At 41.9% G+C, this 566-nt stretch overlaps 1 protein-coding gene across 1 annotated transcript in view; it reads left to right on the forward strand.

Annotated features, from left to right (window-relative positions):
- Nucleotides 1–277: 277 nt before the first annotated feature.
- Nucleotides 278–566, forward strand: part of LOC110448102 — a gene marked incomplete at its 3' end in the record, with an annotated part of 6380 nt that continues 6091 nt past the window's right edge. The window contains exon 1 of the mRNA XM_021494163.1: nt 278–542. Coding sequence (XP_021349838.1) covers nt 278–542 — 265 coding nt within the window. The remainder of the gene's footprint in view (nt 543–566) is intronic.

The raw sequence follows: 566 nt of genomic DNA on the forward strand, positions 1-566 counted from the left end.
CAAGTGAACATTGTATGCCTGACGTTGAGAAGTGAAGATTGTAAGCCTAACGTATAGTGTGAAGATTATAAGCCTCACGTTGAGTGTGAAGAATGTAAGCCTGTCGTTGAGTGTGAAGAATGCAAGCCTGACTTTGAGAGTGAAGAATGTAAGCCTGATGTTGAAAAGTGAAGAGTGTAAGCCTGGTGTTGAGATGTGAAGATTGTGAGCATGACGTTGAGTGTGAAGATTGTAAGCCTTACGTTGTGTGTGAAGATGGTAAGCCTGACGTAGAGAAATGAAGAGTGTAAGCCTGACGTTAAGTTCGAAGATTGTAATCTTGACTTTGAGTGTGAAGAATGTAAGCCTGACTTTGAGAGTGAAGAAGGTAAGCCTGATGTTGAAAAGTGAAGTGAGTGTGAAGATTGTAAGCCTGACTTTGAGAAGTGAAGATTGTAAGCCTGACGTTGAGTGGGAAGATTGTAAGCCTAACGTTGTGTGTGAAGATGGTCAGTCTGACGTTGGGTATGAAGATTGTAAGCTTAACGTTGTGTGTGAAGATGGTAAGTCTGACGTTGAGTGTGAAG

The sequence above is a fragment of the Mizuhopecten yessoensis genome, unplaced genomic scaffold (assembly GCF_002113885.1).
Source record: "Mizuhopecten yessoensis strain PY_sf001 unplaced genomic scaffold, ASM211388v2 scaffold3823, whole genome shotgun sequence".
Taxonomy (NCBI): domain Eukaryota; kingdom Metazoa; phylum Mollusca; class Bivalvia; order Pectinida; family Pectinidae; genus Mizuhopecten; species Mizuhopecten yessoensis.